Source organism: Acanthisitta chloris, unplaced genomic scaffold (assembly GCF_000695815.1).
Source record: "Acanthisitta chloris isolate BGI_N310 unplaced genomic scaffold, ASM69581v1 scaffold19905, whole genome shotgun sequence".
Taxonomy (NCBI): Eukaryota; Metazoa; Chordata; class Aves; order Passeriformes; family Acanthisittidae; genus Acanthisitta; species Acanthisitta chloris.
Genome location: NW_008675560.1, coordinates 1 through 879, shown reverse-complemented (window position 1 = coordinate 879; position 879 = coordinate 1). Strand labels below are relative to the sequence as shown.

The 879-nt window shown below is 63.5% G+C and overlaps 1 protein-coding gene across 1 annotated transcript in view; it reads left to right on the top strand.

Annotated features, from left to right (window-relative positions):
* Nucleotides 1-747, top strand: part of LOC103803272 (carbohydrate sulfotransferase 2-like) — a 1306-nt gene extending 559 nt beyond the window's left edge. The window contains 1 exon segment of the mRNA XM_009075817.1: nucleotides 1-747. This exon segment is cut by the window's left edge and continues 22 nt beyond it. Within this exon segment, the coding sequence (XP_009074065.1) occupies nucleotides 1-747 (747 nt within the window).
* Nucleotides 748-879: the final 132 nt, after the last annotated feature.

Below are 879 nucleotides of genomic sequence, written 5' to 3'. Positions count from 1 at the left end.
CAGGAGGAATGCCACAAGTACCGCACGCTGGTCATCAAGGGTGTCCGCGTCTTTGACCTCGGTGTCCTCGCCCCTCTCGTGCGGGACCCCAGCCTGGACCTCAAAGTCATCCACCTGGTGCGGGATCCCCGCGCTGTCGCCAGCTCCCGCATCAAATCGCGACACGGCCTGATCCGGGAGAGCCTGCAGGTGGTGCGGAGCCGGGACCCGCACATCCACCGCATGCCCTTCCTCGACGCGGGCCACAAACTGGGCAAGAAGGAGGGTGGTGGTGGTGGCTCGGACTACCACGCGCTGGGTGCCATGGAGGTGATCTGCAGCAGCATGGCCAAGACGCTGCAGACAGCTCTGCGCTCGCCCGACTGGCTGCGGGGCAACTACATGGCTGTGCGCTACGAGGACCTGGTGGTCGAGCCCATCAAGACCCTGCGGCAGGTGTACGGCTTTGTCAACCTCTCCGTCAGCCCCGAGATGGAGAAGTTCGCCCTCAATATGACCAGCGGCCCCGGTTATTCCTCTAAGCCCTTCGTGGTGTCGGCCAGGAACGCCACCCAGGCGCTGAGCGCCTGGAGGACTGCGCTCAGCTACCAGCAGATCAAGCAGGTGGAGGAGTATTGCCACCAGCCCATGGCCCTGCTGGGCTACGAGAGGGTGGGCAGCCCCGAGGAGGTGAAGGATCTCAGCAGAACGTTGCTCGGGAAGCCGCGGCTGCGGTTTGTGTGGGCCAGCCGTGCCCGCCGGGGCTGAGCCCTGCCGGGCGGAGCGGCTCGGCTGGAGCGAGCGAGGGAGGGAGTCGGGAAAAGCAGCCTGATTTCCTCCAAAGACTGCTCAAGGGTAACATACAGTGATGATTTTTTTTCCTTTCTTTCTTTCTTTCTT